At 50.6% G+C, this 25198-nt stretch overlaps 1 protein-coding gene across 4 annotated transcripts in view; it reads left to right on the top strand.

Annotated features, from left to right (window-relative positions):
• ADCK1 (aarF domain containing kinase 1) overlaps positions 1-25198 on the top strand; it is a 130666-nt gene that overhangs the window by 89649 nt on the left and 15819 nt on the right. For all 4 annotated transcript variants that reach the window (XM_061156517.1, XM_061156519.1, XM_061156516.1 and 1 more), the window contains 2 exons: positions 9252-9410; positions 17008-17124. In XM_061156517.1, the coding sequence (XP_061012500.1) occupies positions 9252-9410; positions 17008-17124 (276 nt within the window). The remainder of the gene's footprint in view (positions 1-9251; positions 9411-17007; positions 17125-25198) is intronic.

Raw genomic sequence — 25198 nt, 5'->3', positions numbered from 1 at the left:
GACATTGCTGTCCGGATCTCTCGTTTAGTCATAAAGTCATGTCGGACTCTTTGCAACCCCATGGACTGTATAGCCCACCAGGCTCCTCTGTCCGTGGGATATCCCAGGCAAGAATCCTGGAGTGGGTGGCCATTTCCTTCTCTAGGGGATCTTCCCAACCTAGGAAGTTCTTCCCGAGAATCTTCCCGAGCTCGCCATCTCCTGCTTGACAGTCAAATTCTTTAGCACTGAGCCATCTGGGAAGCCTGTCTATAATTCAGGCTGGGAATACAGGTTTCTGGATTTATCAGCAAGGAGACTCATGGGAGCTGGATCTGGGGGAGTAGTTGAGATTGCTTAGAAAAGCTACATAGACTAAAACAAAAGGGAGAGGGCAGAGACAGAACCGTGAGGAACATCGTCATTTGGGGACTGTGCCCAGGAGGATGACTTCCCGAGGGAACTAAGGAGGCGTGGTCTGAGGGATTAGAGGAGAACCAGGACTGAGCATCTGCATTCAGTGAAAACAGTGTCAAGAAGAGAGCTCTGTCCGCTATCTAGCATCCTAACTGATGCAACCACTAGTCTGCACATTGAACCACCTCAAAACAGAGTGGCTGAAGACCCCAGTCGAGTACTGTGCTTCTGACTGCAGCCTGGGTGGGGTGTGATAGACGCATCTCAGTTCTGTGTGGTTCCAGGTGGGGAGCCGGAGGACGCACTCACGTGCCTGGCAAGTGGGTTCTGGCTGTTGGCTGGGATCCCAGCTGGAGCTGTGGGTCAGGGCCTCACGTCTTCTCCGTGGAGGCCTCTCCAAGGCTGCGTGGGCTTCCTGGCAGCCTGGTGGCTGGGTTCTAAGAGTAAGCGTCCCAAGAGCATAAGACTGAAAGTACATCATGGTTTCATGACCTGGGTGTGGCAGTCATGTAGGTTACTTCTTCCTTTATTGGTAAGAGCGAGAGTCACAGCGGCCCCCTAGGCTCAGTTCAGTTCAGTTCAGTCGCTCAGTCGTGTCCGACTCTTTGCGACCCCATGGACTGCAGCACGCCAGGCCTCCCTGTCCATCACCAACTCCCGGAGTTTACACATACTCATGTCCATTGAGTCGGTGATGCCATCCAACCATCTCATCCTCTGTCGTCCCCTTCTCCTCCTGCCCCCAATCCCTCCCAGCATCAGGGTCTTTTCCAGTGAGTCAGCTCTTCACATTAGGTGGCCAAAGTAGTGGAGTTTCAGCTTCAACATCAGTCCTTCCATTGAACACTCAGGACTGATCTTTAGGATGGACTGGTTGAATCTCCTTGCAGTCCAAGGGACTCTCAAGAGTCTTCTCCAACACCACAGTTCAAAAACATCAGTTCTTTGGCACTCAGCCTTCTCTATGGTCCAACTCTCACATCCATACATGACTACTGGAAAAGCCATAGCCTTGACTAGATTGACTGTTGACTACTGGAAAAACTATAGCCTTGACTAGACTGACCCTAGGCTTAAGGGGCGGTGAAATAGATTCTGCCTCTTGATGGGGGATTGGCATGGTTTCAGAAGAGCATTAGAGTGGGAGATACTGTTGTTATTTTGGAAAATAGAGTCTATTAGAATTAGTTGATATTGCCAAGTGGAATGTAAATTAGTAAAGCTCTGAAAAGAGTATGTTGGATTTGGTGACTTAGAGTTTTTTGGGAAGAACAGGGACGATGGGGTGAGTGGGGGTGAAAGAGAGTTGAGGGCCCGGGAAGACGGGAGATGGTTAATGGAGACTACTCTTCCATGTTTGGCCTTGGATCGGGGGGACAGTGAGGGTAGTGGTTAGATCCAAGCGCAGGATTAGGTGGGGGCCTCCCAGAGGCTGTCGCTGATGGGGAGGGGGCAAGCGGAGTTGGGGGCTTAGGAATTCAGGAGAGAGCAGTAACTGATAGAGCTGGTTCAGGAGACGTGTGGAGGGCCTGGGCCCCAAGGACACAGGTGGAAGCAGGAGGCTTTGGCAGCCGTTGTTCTGGGACCAGAGCTTTGTTCTTGAGGCTGGGTCCAGATGAGTGAGTGGGGCAGAGGGGGAAGGCGGGGACAGTGGGCAGCTGAGTTGTACCAGCCTGATAGCGTCTATTTTTTCCTCTGAAGTGGGAGGTAAGACCATCTGCTGAGAAGGAGGGGGTAGGAGGTGGCATGGAGGCTTGAGGGGGATGAAGGTTTGGAATCCTGCCGGGTGCGCTAGAGAAGAGAGCTGACCGGGACCCGGGAGTGGGGCTGCTTAGTGGCACTGGGCATCCAGCTGGAAACCTGGGCTTTCTGAAACATCAGTCCATGGTATAGAGCAGCCACAGATGGAAGAGCACTGCCAGTCTTGGAGGGTCCCTGGGTGTTCCTGGGACCCCGCAGCCACACCTGGGTTGGGCTGGGGCCTGTCTCTGCCTGGTGGTGCCAACAGGCCCACAGGGGGCTGGGAGGACAGCTGACATCTCTCCTCTGCCCAGACCCTCGCCCCTCCCTACGTAATGGTGGCCATAAGGTCAACCGCAACAATAGCAGTGGTGAAGATTTGGCATCTTCCTCCCCGAGATGAGCATCAGATGTTTTTCTTGAAATTACCAGCCGTGTGGCCATGTGTCGAGTAGAGTGGCGGCTCCCTTGCAATGGCTGGGGCTGGGATCTCAAGGCGGACCAGAGACCCGCACTCACACCTACAGGAGAGAAGCTGGAAATGAGGCCTGAGGTCTTCCGTGGACTGCCAGCAGCAGCAGCGGCACAGAGTGGTACTGCCTTCTCACTGCGCCTGGCCTCTGGTGGGAAGAGTCTTAACTTGGTCACCCTTCTCTGGTTTATAACCAGGAAGTGCCAACTGGAAAGCTCATTTTGTTTTATATATGAAATGAGCATGACTTTTTTTTTCCAGACCTAAATTAAGCCCAGACCTACATGGTGCCATGATTTTAGGGATGATATATGTTTGGGTGTGCTTGGTGGGAAAGAATGATTTCTGAGAGGCGTTAGGACTGTCATACCTGCCAGAAACTTGGAGATAGAGGGGAGACAAAGCTACTTTTCTGCAGAGCCTTCTGGTGCCTCTTTTCTTGCTAATTCCAGGTGTTGTGTGTCCTCAGACTTCTCTCCCACTGCCCACTATCGTCTCTATCTCCTCTTCAGCCCTGTGTTTGGTCACGGCCTTGTCTTGAGAGGAAGAAAATTTGGATAGAGTGGTTCATACTAAGGGGAGGGTGGCTCATAGGCTTAACTTCTGCATATTTGCAATTTATGAAGTGGGCTTGTAAATCCAAACACACATCTGCTGTAAGGATAGAGGTTTACAAGAGTGAGACTTTTGAGAATAAGGAGGTGGGGACTACTAGCTGCATCAGTTGGGATGTTTTTAGCTGTATGTATCAGGAAATCCAACTAACAGTGGTATAAATAATAGTAACCTATATTATCTCACATTTCAAGACATCTACAAGTAGGGTCAGCTGTTTCAGGGTTGACTAATCCAGCACTTTATTGTGGTTTTTAAGGACCTAAGTTCTTTATGTCTTCCACTCTGCCAGCTCAGCTTCCTGGCTTGTCCTTCTAAGGTAGTGCTCCTCATGGCCCCAAAACAGCTGCAGGCTTCCTGCTATTACAAGTGTCTTCCCTTGTATTAAAGACTAGCCCTTCAGTAGAATTTCTTTCAGTTCTCATTGGCCAGAAGCAGGCCTACTCGCCCCAGCCTGAAGCAGTCTTGGCAAGAGGATTGGGACCACTTTGACTGCCTCAGACCGACTGTGATTCACTTTCTCAGGCTAAGGTCTGCCTTCCTGAAGGACGTGAAACATGCACAAAGTTGAGGTTCTTTTGGCCAGGAAGATGGGGGAAATAAATGGCTTGTGGGTTGGCACCCAGTAGCATGTGCCACCCCGGTGTTTTTTGTCTCCTGTGAACCTGGGCCTTCTCCTGGGGAGGGATACAGTCCTGGGGGGAGCTGCTGACTGCTGCCAGAGAATCAGAGGCCGACTCTCAGTAAATGGTGATGAGCCTGACGGTGTCGGTGACTTTGCACAAAAGAGAAAGGCACAGCCAAGGGTGTTTTCAGCTTTGTCATCATCACCTGATATTGTCCCTTTAATAGTTGGGGCAACTCTACTTCTCGATGCACGGCCAGTGACTCTTATTGATTCGAGTGGCTGTCCGGAGCCAGACTAATTGGGCCCAGAGATTGGAACAATGATTCAGCAGCAAGGGGTGAACTGACAAGGCAGAGTCTATCTGTTTGCTGGCGGGCTGGCTTTGCAGCAGTCCTTGCCTGCCCACGAGAGCAGGGAGCTTACTTAGCAGGCTGGGAATCACTGCCACTCTCCTGTCTGAGAATAGGGTAGGACTCAGTTGACCTGTGAGGCAGTGTTAAGACCATCATTCCCAGGTTTCGAGAGCACTACCCTGTATCACACCCTGTTATCTCTCAAGCTTCTGAACTTGATAATGAATGCCTCGTGCTGTATCCTAAAGAATCTAACTCCTGACCAGGTCCTTCGTGTATCAGCTGTCCCCAAGGTCTGCAACATTAGGGCAGGATGCTCAGATCTGAGCACCAGAAACCCATCCACTATTTGATGGCCTCCGGCTCATACCCAGGGTCTCTAAAAATAAAGATCTGTGACAGTTATGTTTTTGATTTTTTTTGAACAACATTTTCAGTGCGTGCTATCTGTCATCTTGTTTCTTTTCTGAGTGTGTTGATTGAACAGTGGGTGGCTAGGTAATGTTTGTGTTGGCACAGAATCCAACAGCTGATTTTATTTTTTTTTAAATACATTTTTGAAAGCCCCAGAGATGTAGATCATCCCTTGGAAACTTCTCTTCACCCTGTAATTCTGTTTTCTAAACAGTATGCACTTTAATAACTTATCTGAACAAAGATAAACTCCATGAATGGTAAGCTATTTACATCACTCTGAATTGATTTTCGATCCTTGTCGAACATCCATTTTTACCAGTTCGGATCTGTGCAGGCGTTCTGTTTAGTGTCTAGTTTTCCCGTAGACCATTATTTCTTTTATAATATATAATAAGTTGATAGCAGTAACTTGAATTTCAGTGGCATTTTACAGTTTACAAGGCTCCTTTTGTGCTTTATCTCAGGCTCTCTATTGTATTGTCCTATATTGTATTGCCTGAGACAGGACTGCGTAAAGAAAGAAGTGAAACGAAAAAAAAAAAAAAAAAAGTGGGTCCGAGTCCTGCATTTGAAATTGCAAGCTATGTGACCTTGAGAAATGCTTTAATCTCTTGGATCCAATTTCCTTCTCTGTGAAATGGGCAAGAAGAGAAAGAATGAGCATGTATATCAAGTGCCTCATAGTGCAATGCTTGTGTCTGAATAATGATAATTCCCATTTTTTTGCTATCATATGTAGCAATCACTAATTTTCAAACTTTTATGTGACTCTCAATTTTTCCATTATGTTTCTGCGTGGTCCATAATTTAGTTTTCTTCCTGGGAGCCAATAGTCCTATAGGAAAATGATTTCATTATTCTCCCTTGAAGGAACTATTAATTGTTGAATATACCCTGATTGATCAACAAGGCTTCAAGTCAAGTAGAATATTCTCAGGCATTTCAAAACTGTGGTTCCCCTACATTCAGAGGTAATCCCTTCCACCCAAATCTCCAAGGCATACAGATGTAATCCATTTGCGTAATGCACATGTGAGCATATAACTATTTCTGGGGAGAAGGCAGACCTTTTGGAATGTTCATTTATTCACTCATTCATTCATGTGAATATTCAGTAAACATCTGCTGAGTGTTGAATACATGCTAGGCACTGGTGAAAACACTGGCAGTTGGAAGAATTTTATGGAGAAGATGAATTTGGGAGAAAAATCAAAAAGTCAAATTGATAACACCTGTTTTATTTTAGTTGCTTGCATATGTTGTCAAGAAAGAAAAACTTAAAAGAATCTACTTGGGGCAGGCTCTTCAGAAGGGAACTGAATTAAAACAGAGGGTGAAATGGAATTTCGTTTTCTTTTCCTAAGTCCAGAAAAGTCCAAAGTGGCAGCAGCCCAAACTGTTTTAGATTTGGATCAGATGACTCTTTTTTTTTTTTTTTGGCCCAGATGCCTATTAACCTGACCTCACCTTCCCTTTGAAGTTCAAGGGGTGATAACCCCCCGAATTATGTACAAAATTATGGGAGTATGTGCGTTTTCTGGGCTTCATTGCTGGCATTACATTTTCAAATTGGTGACTTCCTATAAAGGGGATGATGTCCTCTAAAACTATGAACCACTAACTTCCATCCAAACAGACCCTCTCATTTTAAAGTAAGCAAGGGAATGACTTGCCAACCACCAAGAATGGTTTGGAAACCAGTTTTATAGGTCCTGCAAAGTCCCAGGGGTTATGAATTAGTTTACTAACTTATTAGCAGTTAATATCAACCAATAAAATCTTTGACTGCTTTTATGATTAATGATATAAAGTAATAATAATAACCAATAGTATTAGTAAGAACTAATCACATAATTGATTGGTAACAGAAAAATCTTTAAGGTGCCTTTCAGGGCTGTTTGGATATTAACGATAATTTAAAATTTCACAAATAACAGTGACCAGACAGTCGACGATGAGGAGGTAGTGTGTGGCCACAGAAGCCTCATCGCCTGATATAGACCCCACCTGGCTACATGTGGGTCTCTGTGTATACCTATGGCTGGTCCAGGGTCATTATCTAGAAGGTAATCAGTAAATACATTTTGGCTGAAAAAGATGAGTGAGGCTCATTGTGGCTCCTTCCTCGTCCCTCCTGGGTGAGAAGGTCCGGAACCTGGGCTGGAGTAAAACACACGGGGGCTTCCCAGATGGCGCTCGTGGTTAAGAACCCACCTGCCCATGCAAGACATAAGAGATGTGGGTTCGATCCCTGGGTTGGAAAGATCCCCTGGAGGAGACCATGGCAACCCACTCCAGTATTCTTGCCAGGAGAATCCCCATGGACAGAGGCACCTGGCAGGCTACCTGGGTTGCAAAGAGTTGGACACGACTGGAGCAACTTAGCATGCAGCATGCAAAACACACAAGAGGCTTCTTGCTTGAAACTCAGAGCCCAGAGACTGGAATTCAGGTGCCTCAGATGACAGCTGTACCCTCGGCCTGGGCCGGGCAGGTGCTTCTGTTTCCCGTGCACCAGCTCTGCTTCCCCTCGGGTGGCAGCCAAGGGCCATCTGAGGGCACGGTGATGAGATGCGGTGCCCGGATCTGACACAGTCAGGCCCTCGCTCTTGCCACCTCTCCCTTCTTGTTTCGTGTGACACCAACAGAAACAAAACATAAACTAAATCGATTATCATAAGGTCACAGGTCTAGCCCATGAAAGACTAGACAAGCCCTAAAAGAAATTAGACTGCAGCCAAATGTAATTAAAGAGGGTTTGAGAGAAATTGAGTATAATAACCCCGTGTGATGATTCTTTTAGAATGGCGTCTGGTACATTGCCTCGGACATGGGATTTAAAAACAAAGCTGTAAATGCCTTGTAGTTAATGGCCCTGCTCTGGATTTATTCCGCTGCGCTGTGTGTGCCTAATACAGTGTTGGAATCATATCAGAGACCAGGGCAAACAGAAGCAGGAGATAAGGCTTGTTTCTGGGACCCAGCAAAGCCTGGGTGGTATTTTGGTCAGCTTCGGCTGCTGCAACAAAATACCATCAATTGGGAGGCTTAAACCACAGACACTTATTTCTCCCAGTTCTGGAGGCTGGGAAGTCCAAGCTCAAGATGCTGGTTGATTCCGTTCCCAGTGAGAGCCTCTTCCTGGCTTGTAGACAGATGGCTGCCTTCTCTCTGTGTCCTTACCTGGCAGAGAAGTGGGGAGCTTTGGTCTTTCTCTTCTTATAAGGACACTAACCTGTCACAGGGACCTCACCTTCATGGTCTCTTCTAGGCCCAATTACTTTCCAAAGACCGCACCTCCGAACACTGTCTCCCTGAGGTTAGGGCTTGACATATGAATTTGGGGGGCTACATAAGCATTACGTTTCCTTAACAGAGGAGGAACGTCTCCTGGTACCAACAGGCCCATGGTTCTTCAGTTCTCGCTCCTGGTCCTTCTGCTCTGGCCAGGGCCAGAGATGGGGATTCTCTGAGGACTTGGACCATAATCTATACCAAGAATCACAGATGGGAGAGTCTGTCAGTGGTTCTCCCCAGGCCTGACTTTGAATACCAACAGGAAGGTTTATAGGAGAGCAGGAAAAGTTGCCTTCTGCCCCACCCCACCCCCAAAGCTGGAACATTTCCCATGGCCCCGGCATTACCCTTGCTTTCTCACTACAGAGCCACTGTTCATGACCTTGTGAGGCCATCTCAGACCCAGAGCTCCAGTGTAGCCTAGAACTGAGTCCGTGCCCACAGCGGGGCTGTGCTGTGCCCTGCAGGTATCTCTGGGCTCTTGTTCTGTGCCAGTCATGTTTCTTTCACATCATTAAACTGACAACTGAAATGCCAGATAAGTCTTCTAAAACTCCCTCTTTCATCACGTCCTAACTCAAGAATCCACAATGGGCCCAGATCGCCAGAAATCCAAGCTTTTCATCCAAGTGGACAAATCCCTTATCTCTTACTCCTCTTGTCATGTCCACTCTTGGTTTCGTATTCCAATATAATTTTTTATCATGAAATATTTTAGATGTACAAAAAAGCGTAAAAGATGTTACAAATGCTCAGATACCAACTACTCAGCCGAAGAAATAGGCAGAATGCAGTTACAGCCGTGGCCCCCTCCATGGCCCTTAATTGACAGGACCACAAAGCACAAATCTCGGATCAACAAAGGTGGTAGTTCAGTGATGTGGTTAAGAGTGAGGGTTTCGGGGCTGAATAGACCCAGGGGGAAATCTGGCTCTGGCCTTCCTTGCTGGGCAAATTTAGTAAAAATCGTATAACCTCTGAGAACCTCAACTTTTTTCATCTGTAATATGGGGCTGATAAGTGTGTATACTTCCCAGAGACACTGTGAAGACCTAAATGGAGGAATAAGGTGAGTTAATAGCTCTTACCCAGTGCTGGGCAAATGGGGAGCACCCGGCAAATGGTAGAGATGGTTTCTGCTGGTGGTTGTTGGGCTTCTGTGATCTAGGATTTGGATTACAGAGATGGGCCCCAGGGGAGCCCCTTCCCCACCCATCCTTACTCCAGGGGAGGCCTGGGGACTTGTCAACGCCCAGACCAGGCAGGAGGACCGGGAATAGACCGCCCTTGGTGGGAGTCATGGACTGGCTGATGGGGTGCTTGTGGGTTTCAGGTGCTTGTCCTGGCTGTGAAGCAGCTGTTTCCAGAGTTTGAGTTCATGTGGTTGGTGGATGAAGCCAAGAAGAACCTGCCTTTGGAGTTGGATTTCCTCAATGAGGGAAGGAACGCTGAGAAAGTGGCCCAAATGCTGAAGCACTTTGACTTCTTAAAGGTAAGAAGGCAGGGCCGTGGGGGCCTGGTTGGCGGGGCACAGGAGGACAGGGGAGGACTGGTCCCAGCCCTGAGCTTCTCCTCTTGCAGGACCCACAGGGGGTGTCTCCTTCTTGGGTCTTCTCTCTGAGGATGACTGATTTGTCCCTGGTGATGCATGTTAAAGCCCTTGAAGGCCAAGGTGCTGCTGCTGCTGCTGCTAAGTTGCTTCAGTTGTGTCCGACTCATAGCGACCCCATGGACTGCAGCCTACCAGGCTCCTCCATCCATGGGATTTTCCAGGCAAGAGTACTGGAGTGGGTTGCCATTGCCTTCTCCGGAAGGCTAAGTTACAAATTACCAAAGGGGACTGTTGACCTGTCAAGCAAATTGATGTCTACAGAATGGTCTACAATTGCAAGACCCTGAGCCCTCCTGAGGGCCTGTAAGCCATGGTCTCAGCCTCCATGAATCATGGGTTGATGACCCCGATGGTGATGGTGATGGTGATGATAGCTAACGTTACTGTGCTCTGATGTGTTTCCTAAAACTTTATTACATCAGTTCACTGAATACACAGGTCTGCAACATACATGTCCTAGAAATCTCCACTGTTTGCAGAATGGCACAACAGAAACCACAGGGTTTATGGGCAAAAAGGGGGTTAGGCTTACAACACTCAAAAATGTCACCGGTGATCCAGAAAATAAAAGCAGATGGGCACTTAATGAAATGCTAGCATACTTTGGCACACGTTAAATGGCTAAGAAATACAGAAGATCACAGCACACACGGCACTTTACTGGACATGGGCTTGCGGAAATGGGCATCAGAAGAGTTGCTGCTTGGGAGTTACTGTGAAGAGGCGATAGCGGGGGTCATCTGAAATTGAACAGAAGTTGTGACGTCCGATGTGGGGGGCTGTGACCCATCACACACATGGCGATATTTGAGGTGTGCCTGCTTTGAATGTTCCTGTTTGGATCAGCTGGATACAAGTTTTCTGCACTTCCGAGTATTTCTCATGGATGGTGCTGTACCATCAACACATGTAAAATCTGTGTTATGATCAAATTGTTCCCCCACGTATCTATTACATTGGAACAGATTCATGTTTTCAAGTATTTACTGGAACTGCTGACGTGGTAGGCAACACTTACCATGGGAGACAACATCCAATGACACAGAGTCCCAGCTCAGTGAGAGATTCAGAAGAAGGGGCTTCTGGGGGGAGCAGGGCAGGGAAGGCTCTGCTGAGGAGTCGGCCTTAGAGCTGGTCTTGGAGGACTGTCCTAATGTTCCCCACAGGGCCTGTGGAGTTTGGAATGAGAGAGATGCAAGCCCATGCCTCTTGCTCTTCCAACACATTTTGTGGCGGGGCTTGGACCCATTTAACAGGGGTACCCCTTTCGTCACAGCAATGCCGGGGTCAGGCCCCTCTGGCGGTCTATGTGGAGAGCTTGGCTTTCAACTCTCGGAAGAGATCCATTCTCTGCTCTTCCATGGGAGAGGCCTGGACGTTGTGGGAAGATGGGGTGCAGGGCTCCGGGTCCTAGTTCTGGAGCAGTCAAGTGGGGCTCTTCCTGGGCAGGGTGTCTCAGCACGGGGACTGGAAGGACTCTTGCTTGGGGCTGAAGTGTCCACGTGGCTTCTGAAGACATCCTGAGAAACTGAAAGCAGTGGTTTATACTTCTGCTCTCCGGTTTGATGAACAGAGATGGGGAAGGAGGCTGTGTCTACACTAGCTGCCTGAGAATCCTAAATCTCGGGCCACGGGACAAAGACCCACAACTCTGGTGACTGGTGTGGTGTCTTGAGACACTGATTTGGTGGAAGGTGTAGCCACTGGCGAAGTTCAGCTCTTTGAGTGAGTCGGGTCTGTTAAGACGCCCCCGGCGTGCCTGACTGGCTGGTCCTTACACAGCCCTACAAGGGAAATGCCATTGTGTGTGCAGACCCTCTTGTGTGTGCAAATCCAGGTGATCTGGTAACATTGCCCCGCCTTGAGGTTCAAACCACCAATTCAATGAAAACTTGGCTTTTTCACACAAGTAATAATATTAACTAATAGTCATTGTGTTGTCGGGTCTAAATGACTCTTCTGCTTACCTGTTCCTTTTGTTTCATTCCGTTATTCTGCATTTATCGAGCACTTCCTGAGCCTGTGGCTGTCCTAGGATCTGGGGGTGTGTAGATAGGCAAGAGAGACAGGCAAGGCTTCTGCCTGCAAAGACTTCCCATCTGGTGGGGGACACACACACACAGTGGGTTGTGTAGTTCAGGTTGTTAGCACTGTGCCAGAGACTGATCTCTGTTTCTGTGGATGCCCGAGAGGAAGTATCTAATTCCGCCCAGATAAGGAGCTCAATGGGGGCTTCCAAGAAGTGTTGATTGTGCGAGGGGATAGGCAGAAGTTACTGAATGTTTCTTCTGTGGCTCTGAACACTAGGCAGACACAGGGACGCGACATCCTTCCAACAACCATCATCCCATTTTACAGGTGGCAGTCTTAGAGGAGAAGAGCTGGGGTACAAACAGCATTTTCTGACTTCAACTCTGGTGCTCGTCTAAGGACATTCTGTTGCCTCTTACCCAGCAGGGGTGGTCCTCGGCGCCAGTACTGTGAGCCAGACAAACAGAACCATCTCCTCCACTGTTCCCATGGAAACAGCAAAATCGTCCCCTGGCTGGGGCCAACTAGCATCTGTCAGACCAAGACATGTAATAATAACAATAACACAAATTTTTGAAATGAGGCTGCCAAATGGGTGAATAATTAATGTAACGATTTGACCTGCTGCTCCTCAAGCCCGCACCCCATTCCTAAGAGAATGGTGGAATTAAGGCTCCCGAGTAATTAATTTTGCCTAAACACATAACAAGTGGGAAGCAAATTTTGCGCCGTGCACCCAGTTCAGCTCTTCAAACAGGAGACAGATTGCTTTTGCACCCTGGCACCCCATCACAACATCTGTGCGCAATTAAGCCTCAGCGCAGAGCTTACCTCTCGGTGTGTGAGGCCTCTTCCAGTGGGTTTAATAACCTCAGCCCTGTGCTATCAACCGCCTCACCTCAAAGAGCACCAAATGCAAATGCACGTCAGGGAAACCGGGCCAAGGTGAGGGGGCAGCCAGGCCGAACGGTCAAGACCAGGGCGTTTGTGGATCTGGCATCAGAGTGTGTGGGGAGGCGACAGGACAGGCAGTGAGGTCTGCGACTGACCTTGGGGACAGCTGGGCCAAGATAGAGGCAGACGCCTTAAAACCACAGGGTTTGGGACTGCAAGGGATGGGAGCAAGTCTGTATACGTAGAGGAGGGGCTTGGTCGGGGTGCTGTCTCTGGAGCAGGGGCCCCTCCAGGGTTCTCTAGTGCTGGGTTGGGAAGATCTCCTGGAGGAGAAATGGCAATCTGCTCCAGTATTCTCGCCTGGGCAATGCCATGGACAGACGAGCCTGGTGGGTATTGCCAAGTGCATGGGGGGTTGCAAAGAGTTGAACACCACTGAGCAACTGATCACACACGGGGCCTGGGACTCTGTTGAAACTGGGGGTAAACCCTGCCAGGATGAGCTTGCTTCTGGTGAAATAGCTTTCTAAGGATGTCAAAGATTAAGAGGAACTGATGTCTAGTTATTAGTACTGTATCAGTTAATTTTTTTTTTTTACATGTCTATGCTGTGTTAGACGTTTTTTAAAATGCTTTATGTCTATTTACTCTTTGGTTCCCTCTTTTTCGGCCGTGGGATGCAGCATGTGGGATCCTAGTTCCCCAACCAGGGATCGAACCCCTGACCCCTGCATTGGAAGTATGGAGTCTTAACCACTGGACCACCAGGGAAGTCCCTGTATATTTCCTCTTTAATCCTTACACAACCCCACAAGGGAAATGCCATTATTAACTCCATGTCAGCCTTGGGGAAAATGAGGCCCAGAGAGATGGAGCCACTCGTCCAAAGTCACACAGCTTCCTGGTAAGGGGCAGAGGCAGCCTGGCCCCAAGCTCACCTAGTAAACCACTGTGCTCTGGTTCCTCTGGAATAATTAATGGGCAGATCCGAGTTTGTGGTTCAGCTGGTAAAGAATCCACCTGCCAGGCAGGAGACCTGGGTTCGATCCCTGGGTTGGGAAGATTCCCCTGGAGAAGGGAAAGGCTACCCACTCCAGTATTCTGGCCTGGAGAATTCCGTGGACTGTATAGTCCATGGGGGTTGCAAAGAGTTTGACACGGCTGAGCAACTTTCACAAAACAATCATAGCAATCTGAGTTATGCTGCACTGTCTGTAGCATCAACTCTCGGCCCCGGATCTGTATCAGAACCACCTGTGAAATTCTCTGTGGCTATCGTATGGCGGCTGCTGTGTTGAGCCCGCAGGACCTCATCCGTGCCTGTAGGAAGCAGGGAACGTTGCTTTCATTGTAATTGTCATCAGCTTTTTACAGGCAAGGGAACCGGCGCTCAGAGAGATTATGCAACTTACCCAAATCACACAGCTTGGCAGAGGCAGAGCTGGGGCTCCAGCCTCACCGTCTGACTGCAGGTCTGTGCCCTGCTCCACTGGCCTCAGGTCTGGGGAGGTCTGTGGCCCCAGATGATGGGTGCTGGCCCAGACATGCCAGGACTTGCTTCCCAGGTGTGGGAACAAAGAGGAAGTGCAGGACAGGGCCCATTAATGAGGCTGAGGCCAAGGTCTTGGGCTGGAACTTTCCCTACTCTCTGTTCTTCTTGGGGTCAGGATTGGCTCTGGTATGGGGGGCAGACAGAGCCCACGGGAGTGGGTCCTCTGCCGTGTCATGAGGAGGTAGACCCCCAGACCCAGAGGTCCTGAGGGCTGGGCGTGACCCTACCTCTGGGGTCAGCAGGCATCTTGACTGTAAGCCTCCCAGGTTGATTTTTGTTTGGGCAGGGGACAGGGTGGTTCTTACTGCCTCTTTCAAAATTTTTCTCCTTCTTTTTCCCTTCTTTGATGGAAAAAGCTGAGAAAGGAATGGTGGTGAAACATGAGTGTTAGGGTGAAGTGAATTTCACCTGGCACCCCTTAACCCTCCTGCTCACGTGCTGATTTAGCGGCAAGTCTCTTGATCTTGTATCTCCTGTCAGGCCAAGTGTCTCCTAACTGAGCAGGAAGCACTTTTGCATTTTGCAGTCATTTCTGTGTTGTATCCATCGAGGGGCAACCACAGCCCTCCCTGAGCTCCCATGACAAACCCCTCTGCCTCACTTTTTTTCTGGCAGGGGGTGTGGGTGCTGTCTCTGCTGTTTCAGAGCTAAGCAGTGCCTCCACAGACACATATTCCATTGTGAGGCTGAGTTGGTTGCATTTGGAGGGAGACCCAGCACACTCAGGACCCTGACCAACAAGCCCAGGCAGTCTCCAGCCTTGGGGTTTTCTCTTTGCATCTCTGGCTCTTGCATGGCTGTTTTCCATGTTGCTCCAGGCAGGCACAGAGGGGTGTCTGACCGCAAGTCTCTGGAGCCCTAGGCACTCCACTGTCAAGCTTCGGCCCCAGACAAACCAGGGGAAAGATTTAACCCCCAAGTATGTCCCTTTTACTTGGAAGCCTCAAACAGCAGCTCCCCTGGTGGCTCAGCTGGTAAAGAATCCACCCGCAATGCGGGAGACCTGGGTTTGATCCCTGGGTTGGGAAGATCCCCTGGAGAAGGGAATGGCTATCCACTCCAGTATTCTTGCCTGGAGAATTCCATGGACAGAGGAGCCCAGCAGGCTACAGTCCATGGGATTGCAAAGAATTGGACATGACTGAGCTGCTTTCACTTTCTTTCAAACAGCAGCAGCAAATTTGCACTCATATTTTTAAAGAGACTTTTTAAAAAATGCCAAGCGAGACCGAATTTTAAGTTCAAACTGACATAGGGTCATAGATTTCTCTATTGGTCTAGATTTTCAAATGGCAAAAACTGCAGGAAAGGAGTAAACAAAATGATGCCTTGGTTTCAGTAGGAACCTTTGTTCCAGAGGGTTCTCCTGTATGTACGGCCCCCTTCGCCCCCAGAACTCCTTATTGAGATGGAGCAGGTAGAGTCTCCTTCCATTTTTTAAAAAATTTATTTTGGCCACACCCATGGCATGCAGAATCTCAGTTCCCTGACCAAGAATCAAACCTGTGCCTCCTGCATTGGGAGCCCAGACTTTTAACCACTGGCCCACCAGGGGAAATCCCCCAGTCTCCATTTTAATGAGAAAAACTGAGGCGTTGAGGATTTAAGTGGCTAGATTCAAACACAACAGTTGTTAGTAGAGTGGGGAACAAAAAATGTTTCTTGGCTCAAGCCTACTATCTTACTGCTACGTGAGCTTTGAGAGTTGGAATGATTCTCCCTAATCACTTGAATTAGCTGCCCTTGCTTCTTTGTTTGTGGAATAAGTCCATTAAGTTGTTGGGGAGATTGTGGCATGCTGAAAGCCGGGTCCTTCCTCCCTCCTGACATTGGTGGGCCTCATAGGTGTCACTCGCTCACATGGAAACTCGGCAGTCCTTGGTGCAGCCCAGTGTCTTGGCTATTCTAGGGAAGTCTAGTATCTTTTTGGTTATTGGGTGTCCTTAGAATCAGAGGGGATTAGAGAGTGTATCAGTTAGGAATGCATCTGTTTGTACATAACTGACAGCTTCATCTAGAGTGTCTTAAACAAAAAGAATGTATTTTCCTCACATATCAGGAAGACTTGTAGCAGTTGCCTGTTGGTTTTGTCTCAGCAGTCTGACAGCATCAGAACTGGCATCTCTGTGATTTTCTTAGAATTTTCCTCATGGTTATAAAACAGCTGCTGCAGCTCCAGGTATCACTTCACTGTCAGGGTAGGAAGAGAAGGGTAAGAAGAGTTACAATATTTACAAACATCCCTTTTTATTAAGAAAGTAAAAGCCTTCTCACATCCTCTAGCAGACCTCCACCTGTGACTCACAAGCCAGAACTGTGTCACATGGCCATAACTACTGTAAGGCAGGCAGGGAAAGTATTTCGTTTTTCCTGGGGAAGAGGAGGATTGGGAATAGGTGTTGAGTTAGGCTTCAGCACTGTCTGCCGCAGAAGGCTTGCAGGGAATGGTAATGAAAAAACTCAGGACTTCCTAACTGAAAATTTATCACCCAGCTAAAATGTATTCATTCAGTCATTCACATATATAATAATTACACCCACTGTACAGGTATTGAAATTGTACAGGTGTTGAAACTGAGGCAGAGTGTTTATATTCACATGAGGAGCCTGAAATAAGCCTGGCGAGAGAGAAATAGCTTTTACCCCCAACTGTGGCTTGGATCTGAGAGGCTCCATGTATTTCCCCCTAAGCCCCACTTTAGGTATGTGCTCTTCATTGTGTCAGGAAGACACTGAAGAACGTGGGGGACTTATTCTCTGGTGCCCAAGCAGGAGGGTCCCTGGAGGAGGCCTGGGGCCCTGCTGGGGGAGGCGGAGCGGCCTGCCCTTCTTTCTCAGCCTGCCTGCTGCCTTCCCTGCCCGTCTCTGGGGTCCCTCTGGGCCTTCCCTCCTGTTCCTGGAGGGCATGTGAGCTGATGTCCGGCCCACGTGCCTATCTGTAGCCCTTGCCCAGAACCCCCAGCCTCCCGGCCCCTCCTGACCTGCCCTTTCCCACTCCAGGTCCCCCGCATCTACTGGGAGCTGTCCACCAAGCGGGTGCTTCTGATGGAGTTTGTGGACGGCGGGCAGGTCAACGACAGACACTACATGGAGCGGAACAAGATTGACGTCAACGAGGTGAGGCCAGCGTGCTCTGCTGCAGGCGGGGCTGCCCAGCGAGGGCAGGTGTGTCCAGGGGAGGTCTCACGGCCTGGAAGCGGGGCCTGTCTTTTCTGAAGGGTTATTAAATCTCTGGAGCACGAAGCAGCCTTCCAGGTGCTCTAGGGCAACCCTCCGCCCATCTCTTGAGCCAGGCTTGGCAGCGGGCAGCGGGGCACGTGCTGGGCCCCTCCTGCAGCCCCTGCCCAAACAGGGGATTATCACCATCTGTCTTGTGTTGTCCGAGCCCCACAGCTTGCAGAAGCCCGAGAACAGTGGTGCAGACCCTCAGGACTTAATCTTCCGTCCTGCGGGGCCTGGACACACCTCCTGTCTCTCCCTGCCCTCCCTGGGTCTCCAGGTATCAGGCAGAAAGGACACAGCCGGAGCTGACGAGTAGCCTACAGCTGAACACAGAGGGGCTTCTGTCTTCCGCCTGCCACCCCCGGCCTTCAGGGAGCCCTGGCTGGTGGGCTGGGGGCCTGGACCCCATTTCCTTCTTCTTGGCCACCACGGGGTCCCACAGATAGGGGTGGAGGGTGGGACCCTTTCACCAGAATTCATAATTGTTTAGCCCCTACTCTGTGCGAGGTGGGTGGGTTCAGAGGGGAAGCAGACATAGTTCCCTTTGTTGAGGAGTTCCCAGCCCAGCACTGGAGTCGGTCACACAACTACATCCTGAGCGCCATCCTTCAGGCAGTGAGGGGTGTGAGCCCGTCCCCAGGGAGCAGCATGGACAAAGTGCTCACCTCTGCCCTGAGTTGGCTTCCCCAGCCATCTGAGTGGGGATTTGCCAGATGTGTGTGTGTGTGTGTGTGTGTGTGTGTGTACGTGTATGTATGTGTGTGTGTATGCGTGCGTGCGTCCATCTCAGGGTTGTGGCAGAGTTGTGGGAGCAGAGGGGTATTGCAAGGAAGGGGAGAGGAGTGGTGAGGTTCTGCAAGGCTGCAGGCAGATGGTGCGGGGACTGGGGAGTCCCTGAAGGGTGAGGGGTGCCGTGACATGCCCCATGTGGCTGGTGATGGGAAGGAATGCAAGGGAGAACCAGACGTAGTAGAAGTGAATGCTATTCCCTGCTCTCTCCCAGGCAACACACAAAGATGAGCCTAGGATCTCCGTGGGGGGACGGCCCAGACGAAGCCACCCCTTGGCTCTGCAGACAAGGCAGGGGTCGTGGCCGGAGAGTGCGCAGCTTGGGAGCCCAGGCCTCGGTGCCAGTGTGGCCTCGGTCAGCGGGGACGATGAGAGCTCTGTCTGTAACACAGTTGTGATGACCACAGGTTTGTGCACCGCCGCACTTAGAACAGTGCCTGGTGTGTGCTGAGCTCTCCAGCATGGTAGCGAGATTATTGTCCTCACTCTTTGGGCTTGTCCTTTTCTCCCTTCTCCCATATCTCCTCTTACCGTTCCTGTTTGCTGAATGCCTGACGCCCTGTGCCAGGCCCTTTTCTCCATAAACATCTCGGAAGGGAGGCCTGCATGCCTCCGTCTTGCAGATGAGGTGTCAGAGATTCAGAGAAGGAGGGTGCATTGCCTGAGGTCACACAGCTCGTAGAGCTAGGGTTGAAACCCATGTCTCTCTGACTCCAGGACTCCTCTTGGTTCATAAAAAGTGAAAGTGAAATCATTGCTCAGTCGTGTCCTACACTTTGCAACCACATGGACTGTAGCCCACCAGGCTCCTCCATCCATGGGATTCTCCAGGCAAGAATTCTGGAGTGGGTTGCCATTTCCTTCTCCAGGGGATCTTCCCAACCCAGGGATTGAACCCAGGTCTCCTGCATTGCAGGTAGATGCTTTACCTTCTGAGCCACCAGGGAAGTTCATAAAAGGAGAGGCTGCCAAGAGCATGCCTGGGAAAGGTGAGCCACAGCTGGCCTTGGCCTCCGGGGGACAACCGTTGGCCCGACTTAGGAAACAGGGCTCCCGGAATGCTTTGGGGGGGCCTCTCTGGCTGGCAAGGACGCTGGAGGGGCCTCCCTACTCCCTGCCCTGCTTCACCCGGGGGCAGCTTGGCCATTGCGAACTGCCTGTTGGGCTTTCCTCGAGAACACTCCTGTTCCAGTTCAGACCTTTGCTTTAGACATAGGCAGAAGCCCAGAGCAAAGGGCTCTCCTGGGGTCACTGGGCAGGAGCAGAGCTCGGGGCTTCTGACGCCTGCTGCCCTCACTGTTTGCTGGAGGGTGTCTGGGCAGTGCTCCCGCAGAGGAGGGTGCGGTGAGACCTGCTCACCTTTCTTTCGCACCGTAGGCAGCGGGTACATCCCTGCCTCTAGCCAGGGGTTGTTTGTCCCTTGTCCACCAGGACCCTTGAGTACAGAGTCTTTGGCTCCAGGGAGGAGGAGAGGGGCGGTCACCTCTTACTTATCTGGAACAGTCTCAAAGGGGAGCAGGGTCTCTCTGCCTGCTGAGTAGGGCAGACTCAAAGGGCTTCAGGTTACTGGAATTCACTTCCTGCCAGCAGCAGTGGGCTTCTCGTGCCAGCTACATGCCTGAATCCATTCATCTTTTGGGGTCCAGTGAGCCCAGAGCTGTGATGGTGTTTAATCAGAGGCAGCTTTGATTTTCAAAGTGCACACAGAGATGTGCTGTGATGTAATTGCTTGCTCCTGGCTGAGTGAGGCTACCTGGGAGAAGGCTGGAGGTGGCTGGTGGGAGCTGGGGCTGGATGATGTCCTCTGGGGGCCTGGGCTCGACAGCTTCTGCTTCCAACCCTCTTGAGTCAGCTTTGCAGATAAGGCCGGCGTTCTGTGCAGAGCAGACTCTGGTGGACATCCTATGAATTAGCAGACAAATTAAGCCAGCCTCATGCCCTGGGTTGACCTCTATGAGGCAAGGCTGGAGTAGAGTGTTGGTTTTTATTTTCTGTGAATGTGCAAAGTCTGACAGGCTGATATCAGAGTGGTCTGGGAAAAACAATAGCAATAATTATTATTAGCAGCTCAGTTCATTTCGGTTTAGTCGCTCAGTCGTGTCCGACTCTTTGCGACCTCATGGACTGCAGCACTCCAGGCCTCCCTGTCCATCACCAACTCCCGGAGTTTACCCAAACTCATGTCCATTGAGTCGGTGATCCCATCCAAGCATCTCATCCTCTGCCGTCCCCTTCTCCTTCTGACCTCAATCTTTCCCAGCATCAGGGTCTTTTCAAATGAGGCACCTCTTCTAATCAGGTGGCCAAAATATTGGAGTTTCAACTTCAATATCAGTCCTTCCAATGAACACCCAGGACTGATCTCCTTTAGGATGGACTGGTTGGATCTCCTTGCAGTCCAAGGGACTCTGAAGAGTCTCCTCCAACACCACAGTTCAAAAGCATCAATTCTTCTGTGCTCAGCTTTCTTTGTAGTCCAACTCTCACATCCATACATGACTACTGGGAAAACCATAGCCTTGACTAGACAGACCTTTGTTGACAAAGTAATGTCTCTGCTTTTTATTAGCAACTAATATGTACCAAACATGTGACAACATATAATCCTTACAGATGCCATATACTTCTTACAGATGCCCCGTTAAGGATGTCTCATTAACCCCATTTCTAGATGAGAAGCTGAAGCTCAGAGAGGTTAAATAGCTTGCCCAACATCACAGCGCTAGCAGGGACAGTCAAGAGCCGAAGCCAGGTTAGCATGAGTTCCGAGTCCTTTCTCCTCCACCTTCTCCATCCCCCTCCCAGGCATCTCTGCCGGGGGCTGCAGGGGAACCTGAGTCCAGCTGGCTGCCAGCCACACCAGTAACTCCTCGAAGAAGGAGTTGGAACATTGATGGAACCTTTGCCAGCTCCCAGGGCACCATCCGAACGCAGCCCTCCTCTCTCTAGCTCACATCAAGTTCATACAAGCATTGTTCCATTTTCTAGAGCACTAGGTTCACCCTCCTAGTGCGTGGCTAAATCTCCAAATTGGTATCTAGTTGATGGTTGTTGCTGTTTTCATTGTTACATCATCCCTGTGGCTTGCCCTTTCTCTCTTTTACCTCCTTTGACCATTGATGTTTACCCACTGCCTGACTCTGGGTGCCAGGCTCATTCTGTGTCACAATCTTAGGAGGAAAGGAGGTCTTATCTCCATTCTAGGGATGAAAAATCAGAGACTCAGGGAGGGAAGGTAATTTACATGAGGTCTCAGATCTTCGTGGAACACCTCCGTGTATTGTCATATGTACATCGCATGTACTCACCAGCTGGGCAAAGACACAAGCCACTTTTAGCCCCCTGGTAGGCCCCTCATGCCCCCTCAGAGTCCACACCCTTCTTACTGCCCCCAGAGCCACCGCTGTTCTGACTTCTGTCACCAGGCAGCACCTTCTCCCTCACTGACCTCCTGAACTTCATGCTCATGGCATCATAGCGCATAGTAGTTTAGACCTGGCATCTTTGTCATCAAGCCGCTGTGGGTCTTTTCTGGAGGCTCTGTTCTCTTCTTTTGGTCTGTAGGTCTGTCCTTCTGATAATACCATACTGTCTTAATTCCTTCTCCCCTTAAGTGCCTGCCCCTGGCTTCTATGGTTGGGAGGCTCTTTGGTCGTGTTCTGAGATGATGTCGTTCAGTCCTTGCACTGGAACCTTAGGCTGGGCCGTGGGCGGTGGGCCATGTGCCCTGCTGACCATCCGTGATGCTGGGAGTAGAATAGGAACAGGCCTTGCTGTGCAGAAATTAACCTATTACTAGGTTAATTTCCTGATTCCCAATCAACGTCAAAGCCACAGGCCTCATGGAAGATTAGTGGAGAGTGTGTGTGTGTGTGTGTGTGTGTGTGTGTATGTGTGTATTTGTGAGTAGCATGAAAGACTCCATGTGACTGGAATTTTCTAACAAACTTCTGAGGTTCCAAAGCCTCCCTAGGACTGTGGGCCTGAGTGGGCCTGTCCCTGGCATGACTGTCCCTGCTGAGGACCGCCTTGCTGAGTGTCGCCTGGGGAGGGAGATGCAGGGGATGGGGGGAGTGACCAGAGGCAGAGCTCGCCACAATCCTGTGGAGAAGGGTGGTTAGTGGCACCTGGCTGCTACAAGCTGTTGGCTCAGCAGGAAGTGGCTCTGGGGGTAACTGCTCTTGAAGGGAGGTGGGGAGAGCTGCAGACCCCTCCAGCACTTGTTAATCGTCCCCACTCCACTTGAAGAGGCCCGCCGCACCCCAGCCCAGTTGGGCCTCATATGTGAGGACCTGAAGACCCGTCTAAGTAGCCAGTTCCTGATAGACTCAGCTAAGAAAACACCATGTTAGCAGGCCAGAGACCTGGGTTCAGGCTCCGTCTCTGCTGGTGGCCCGCTGTGTGACCTTGGACAAATTACTTCCTTTTCTGGGCCTCAATATGCTTACTGGAGGTGTGGGGTTAGCTGGACTCTTAAGGGTCTGTTCTGCTCAGATGTTTATAGAAGAGCCACTCTTGGCTTGCTGGGAGATAAGACCTGAATGCAGTTTCCTGGGCCCCATCCCAAACTGACCTATCAGAGTCTGGGGTGGGCGGGCTTGCAAGAAATCAGCATTTTAGCAGACTCTCCAGGTGGTTCAGACACTCACTGGAGTTCAGGAGCCCCCTGCCACAGGGCCAGGGGGGTCCCTGGCTGCCCCAGGTGGGCCCTCAGGCCTCACCGCTGCTCTTGTGTGCTTCCAGGCACGTGGCGGCCCTGCCCGGGTGTGCTCTCTGGCTGGCATGTGAGCTCTGGTGCCCGCAGCCTGCAGGGGCCCTCGTTTGTCCCTGCTCTGAGCCCAGAAGCGGCATATTACTGAGGGCCTGACCTGGTGATCATATTTGCCAGTCACTTTAAGAGCTGGTGACAGTGACTGTCATTGATTTCATTAAGAATAAAGGTCATGCAGGAGCGTGCTTGCCCGGGCTGGATGCAGCCTCCTCAAGCCACAGGACGACTATTGATTGCAGGGCCTTTATCGAAGGTTAATTGGATTTCAGTGAGTCCGTTTTTAAGACCCTACCTGGGCCGAGGCCCTATTGAATTTGTGGGAAATTAGCTGAGAGAAAGGTGACAAAGTCAGGAGCTGGGATTGGGTGAAGGGAAGACTGGAGGCCGACATGCACAGTTCGAGAAGGATGAGCTGGATGCAGAGATGAGGGGCTTGCAAGAGACACCTCCAGCCTGTCCACTCCAGAGGCCCAGGAGCCTGCTGGGGAAAGAGGGCCAGGTACTCCGCAGTGGTCATTATGTGGAATTGGGCCGGGTCCTCTGTCCTCGGGGTGGCCCTCTGGTCTGTGGCATGTGTGGCAGAGTCTGTCTTTTTACCACTCCAGAGAGCAAATCTTACCTTCCATCGGGATCGGAAGGGGATCTAGAGGTTTGGCTCTTACTTTGCACCCCCAGCCTGTGTCTCAGAGGTGCCGGGGCCCCACTGGGCTGGCCTCTCTGGTCTCTGAGACAGCCGTCATCAAGTTCCCCACTGTCGCCTGCTGAGGCATTTCTCAGTGGCTGTCCACTCCCCCCCTGCAAACATAGCCTTGCTGATCTCTTTGCCTGCCACTGTTGGCCCTTCTACTCTCTATTGTGGGTGTCTCGGCCTTTTTTGTCTTTTTCACAGTCATTTTTGTTGGGCTGGTGAAGGAAGACAGTCAGTGCCTGGGTTCCATCTGCATGTGTAGCTGACTGCCCTTGCCACATTTCTTCTTTCCGGGTAGTCTTTCCATCCCATGTCACTGGAGAAGCAGTGGAAAGATCTCAGACGTGTTTTCCAGCAGATGTTTCTTGAGTACCTACTATGCGCAGGCCTGGCATATCAGTGCCAAAGGAGAGGTGTGGACAGAGTGTGAGAGAAGTGGGCTGGCCAGCTGTCACCGAGGCTGGGCGTGTGGCCGGCGGGGCAGAGGGTTCAAAGTTGGGCCCCCCCAGGGGTGTGCATGGCTCTGTCATTTATTGGCCACGTGCCCCTGGGTTTCCTCATCTATACAATTGTAGGCATAACAGTACTTCCTTCGTCGGGTGGTTGTGCAGCTCTTGCAGGCTGTGAGGTTCTGTAGAAGAAAAAAAAGTCATTTATAATATATGATGTTATTAGTCACAGAGGCACATCTTCTTCCGTAGAATCTCTGAGAATCTCACTTCGCTTCTGTCCACCTACCTCTGCTGTCCATGAGTGTGTAGACTCAGGGGTCATCAGTGGTCATTGGTTGAGCACTGGTGACGCTCTTTCCTGTTTCTAAAAGCCATACTGCCCAAGGGTTTCCTCCTGTCCCCCGATTCCAGCTCGTGTTGTTCAGGACTCTGCCTTAGTGCTCAGCATCATTTCCCGTTTGGTGGGCCTCTCTGACTCTGTGGTAGAAGGCACTCAGAAGACCAGGGAGGAGACGCCGGAGAGGCACAAAGACTCCGGTTACTGAAATCACTCGGCTTCCCTGGTGGCTCAGTGGCAAAGAATCCACCTGCCAGTTCAGGAGACGTGAGTCTGATCCCTGGGTCAGGAAGACCCCTGGAGAAGGAAATGGCAACCCACTCCAGTACTCATGCCTAGGAATTTCCATGGACAGAGGAGCCTGATGGGCTACAGTCCTTGGGGTCACAGAAGACTCGGACATGACTGAGTGACCAAACAACAAGAATAACTGAAATCACTAGAGTGAAAACATCTCCTCCCATCGTCCACCCTCTGTGACCTCTCACCCCAAGTCATTAGAAGCTTGGGGACGTTGGAGGGGTCTAGATGCCCAAGTGGGCTCCTGGAGACTCATTTCCCCAACAGCAGGGGTGTCACAAGTGGGAACAGCATCGCTTTGGAATTGGCCTTTCTGGATTCTCGTGCTGGCTCCGCTGCTTAAGAACTGTGTTGCCTTGGCGGTGCGCATCACCCTTGGGAAGCCTCAGATGCCTGCTGTGAAGTGGATACAGGAGAGTATCAGGGACTTTTCTGGTCCAGTGTTTAAGACTCGTGCTTCCAGTGGTTATGACTCTATGTTTCCATCGCAGGGGGCACAGGTTTGATCCCTGGTCAGGGAACTAAGGTCCCATAGGCCCTGTGGTGCAACCAAAAAAAAAAAAAAACAAGTGTTGGATTGTTTGATGATTGAAACGTGAAGCAGGTGGGGCAGGGCCCACAGTCCATGCTCA

This window comes from Dama dama, chromosome 12 (assembly GCF_033118175.1).
Source record: "Dama dama isolate Ldn47 chromosome 12, ASM3311817v1, whole genome shotgun sequence".
In the NCBI taxonomy this organism is placed as follows: Eukaryota; Metazoa; Chordata; class Mammalia; order Artiodactyla; family Cervidae; genus Dama; species Dama dama.
Note: the sequence above shows the minus strand (reverse complement) of the source record. Positions and strands in the feature narration are given on the sequence as shown.